This window comes from Centruroides sculpturatus, unplaced genomic scaffold, assembly GCF_000671375.1.
Source record: "Centruroides sculpturatus isolate CEXI.00-Female unplaced genomic scaffold, Cexi_2.0 scaffold2101, whole genome shotgun sequence".
Taxonomy (NCBI): domain Eukaryota; kingdom Metazoa; phylum Arthropoda; class Arachnida; order Scorpiones; family Buthidae; genus Centruroides; species Centruroides sculpturatus.
Genome location: NW_019387699.1, coordinates 33151 through 37056, shown reverse-complemented (window position 1 = coordinate 37056; position 3906 = coordinate 33151). Strand labels below are relative to the sequence as shown.

The 3906-nt window shown below is 33.8% G+C and overlaps 1 protein-coding gene across 1 annotated transcript in view; it reads left to right on the top strand.

The window, feature by feature from the left end:
* Window positions 1-1178, top strand: part of LOC111616579 — a 10823-nt gene extending 9645 nt beyond the window's left edge. Inside the window, exon 2 of the mRNA XM_023357976.1 lies at window positions 33-1178. Coding sequence (XP_023213744.1) covers window positions 33-1178 — 1146 coding nt within the window. The remainder of the gene's footprint in view (window positions 1-32) is intronic.
* The last annotated feature ends 2728 nt before the right edge of the window (window positions 1179-3906 follow it).

Here is a 3906-nt window from a genome sequence, read left to right as displayed (position 1 = left end):
TTTGCGCCGTAAGAGACCTCCTGTTTAACATGGTTAATGATAATAGCTTACACCAACAGATACTAGAATTGGCACATCTTATCTGTTATAACTCTTTTTTCCAATTCAACGGGATCACGTACGGCCAAGGAAGAGGCGTCCCCATGGGTAGCCCCATCGCAGGGGACCTATGCGAAATAGTGGTCAGACAATTAGAAGATATAGTCATCCCTCAATACTCACCTAACATCTTACTATATAAACGATACGTGGATGATATTCTCATCTTATGGAGGATTGAGCCGGATGTTTCAAGGTTCGTTGATTCGTTCAATGATAATCCATACGGCCTGACCTTAGAGATCGATCAAGCTCACGCTTCTGAAGCCCATTTTCTCGACATCAACATCAAGTTCGAACAAACAACTACCCGTACAGAAGTGTACCGGAAACCAGGGGCTGAGCATCTATACATTCCAATAGGATCGTGCGATCCACCGAACTATAAAATGGCAGCCTTCAACGCCTTAATTAGGAGAGCATACTCGCATTCATCGGATCGGATATCCCTACATGCCGAACTAAGACATATTGAACAAATAGCCAACGAACATGGTTATCCCAAGATCGTACGTAAATTGATCCGCAAATGGCGCTGCCGAGAAGTAGCCCTTAACCAAGCACCCAAGGAAGTTCCATCTAACATCATCCCGGTTACATACAATCCGTACCTGAAATCAATTTACAACACAATAGCGAAGAAAAAGAATATTCGCATCGCGTATAGAAGATGCGCCACAATTTTTGACATTTTACGGAACGGGAAAGATACCCCAAACAAAGAACGACGCCCAGGGGTATATACCATCCCAATGATTGATCATAGATGGAACAGAAGCCTGATATACGTAGGATCCACTAAGCGCTCCTTAGAGGTGAGAATTAAAGAACACATGGCGGATATTCTACATGCAAGGCAAAACACCGCTCTTGCCGTCTATGCCTCGGATACGGAAATAGAACCGTTATTCAGCCAGGCCAAGGTAATCCGCACTACAAAGTACACACACCACCTTAGATGGCTAGAGGCCCTGTACATATGTATGGCTACGCTTAAAGATGACAATTGCATTAACAACAAAGACGAGATCATCCTGTCAACTGCATGGCAGGTGCTCGTTGACAAAAAGTTACGTTAATTTAGAACCAGCGAAGGGGCGCATGCGTCAATGACGCCAGCGATACGTACGAGAAAATTCGTAATGATGTTCTTTTTCAATCAAATTTGAATGGCGTTCGCTTGGACATGTTACCTGAGGAAGAACTTAAAGTTCGAAAGCACTAGTAATACTTCGTTTACAGAGAAGCACACCGGAAACAGGTTCATTGTACGTTGTTTTTTGATTAATAACTGATTATAATATCTTCGGGTATTTTGGGATTGCAGAATGGATATATTTATTTTTGCTTTATAATTCAAATATAAAATTTTACTTTTTTTGAAGTGACTGATTTGTTTATATAATCTTTAATAACTGTTTTTTCCATTATTTAGTTTCTACTAACTATTGATGTTTTTATAAATTAATATCTATAAATCAGTTTGAGTTGACAACACTATAAATTAATCAAAAATGTTAGCAGTAATATTGAGATTTTTTAGTGATTTCTAATACAGTCAAACCCTTTTAATACAAAGTTGAAAGGACTTAAAATAGGCACTTTATATTAATGAGGTTTGTATTAAGCAAATTACAAAAAATTAATGGTCATATCATCGAATGACAAAAGCCAAATTTTCTTCTAGTTATTTTATGTTTTATCTCTTTTGGATATGTTTAAAAATAAATAACTAAATAAATAAAACAAACTTGCATGTTGATTTAAACGTATACTTTATTAAGATACAGTGGCTTGAAGAAAGAATTAATGGTTGTTTCTCAACATTGATTAGTGTTAGTAAAGGAATGATTAAAGCTACTGAACATAAGACTGACCTAGATACCAGATTGAATCCAGGCATTGGATACATGCAAAACTTTATAAATTTAAAAATAACTGATTTGATTAGATTTCAATGAAAACAGTTTGTTTTTAATTTTAAAATCATGAACTAATTATAGTATAATTAAACCTTGGGTTTCAAATGCCCTGCTTTTCAAACAATTCACTTCACAAACAAAATTTTGAACTAATTTGTCCCAGTTGCTGTACAATAATTTGGTTGCCGATCAAGCTACTTGGCAAGAACTAGCCATGAATTAGAGAGAGACAGATGGTCAACTCCCTACACTTCCTATGTTAAAGAAAGTTGATGGCCCAACCAATCAATGACAGGACTACTAATTCAGAAGTTAGTGGTGCTGAGATTGCCTCATGTCATTAGATGTCACAACACAAATCATCAATGATATTACTATTTAAATTAGATTTCAATGTGCATGCAGGAAATATGCAATTTCTGTTTTTGGTATATGTTGCAGTTTAATCTAAATCAAATTAATAAAGATTGCATTAATTGACATTTACATAATATAAATGGCATCCAAGAATTTGTGTTTAAATATGCTTAAGTTAAATTAAATAACAAAAATTTATTAGTATACAGTAAAACTTCTCTAACTTGAAGTTTCAAGGGGCAGGAGAAAACTTTGAGTTACGGAAAATTCAAATTAGAGAACAATAGAATAAAAAATGCTGATTCTGAATAGATTTGTACTTTTACTTCTCTTGCATTATATAAAGAATCTTTGATAGTTTTTTTTTTTGTTTTAAACAGCCTGCGCAACACTTTTCAGTAAAAATGTTCAATGTAAACTAATGGAATTGAACAGTTTCGCACATACATCTTGTTAAGATAAAGTGAGAAGACCTCTTGCTTTGGACTGGAGCATTGTTTGAAAATTGGTGTTGGAGAGTACATACAACTAATTGTTTGAAAATTTCATGAAAATCTGATAATTAGGATCACTTTGGATAGAATAAATATTAAAATTTGAGTCAGGGAATTTGAAAGTATCTTAAATCAGTGTCGGGGACTGTGAAAAATTTTGTCTTTGAGAAAATTCAAGTTGAAGATGTTAAATCTCTATTTTATTCCATTGAAACCTACCAAGTGCTTTGTTTTCTTCAAGTTAAAGAAATATTCAAATTACAGACATTTGAGTTAGAGAAGTTTTACTGTAATATCATATATTATAATATTAATTAGTAATATTTATTAATATAACATGTATTTCATGCATAAAAATGCAATTAAAACTCAAAAGATAAAAAAAAAGCTTTGGTTTGGGGGTCCAAGAATGGATTAATCCATTTTATATTGTTTCTTATGAGAAAATTTGTTTAGGTTTTTTGAACAACTTTTAGGAACGAATTATACGAGGTTTGACTGTACTATCAAGTTGTCTGACACCACTCAGTTTTTTCTTGAAAGAACTGACAAACTTAAAATATATGTTGTGGATTTTAAATCTTTTTTTGTGGGCAAGTATATGATCATTATAGAAAGTAAAAGACAAGAGACTAACTTTCCTGTTTCTCTTCTAAGACTAGTTTATTTATATAAGGAGGTAAACATATTTTATATTGTTCTTACTGGCATGAAAAACATACAAGTGCATCAGCCATGTATTTTTGTGGAAAGAGAGAGAGAGAGCATTTCTGAAGAGAGCAAAGTTCTGAAGGTGAAAAGAAGTTGATAAACACCTTAGTTCTTCAGAGTGGTCCCAAAAGAATTGTTTCTATTACACATTTGGCTGACAGACAGCTTAAGTTGGAGGAATTAAGATTGTTGGGAAGTTTAAGTGAAAGCAATTTTTATCTGCTTTCCCTCAGTGATTTAAACTAGATACTTTTTTTGTTAGGAAATGATTCAGTGGATGCTGAGGACTTGATTTAATCATTGAGGACATAACGCATCTTGCT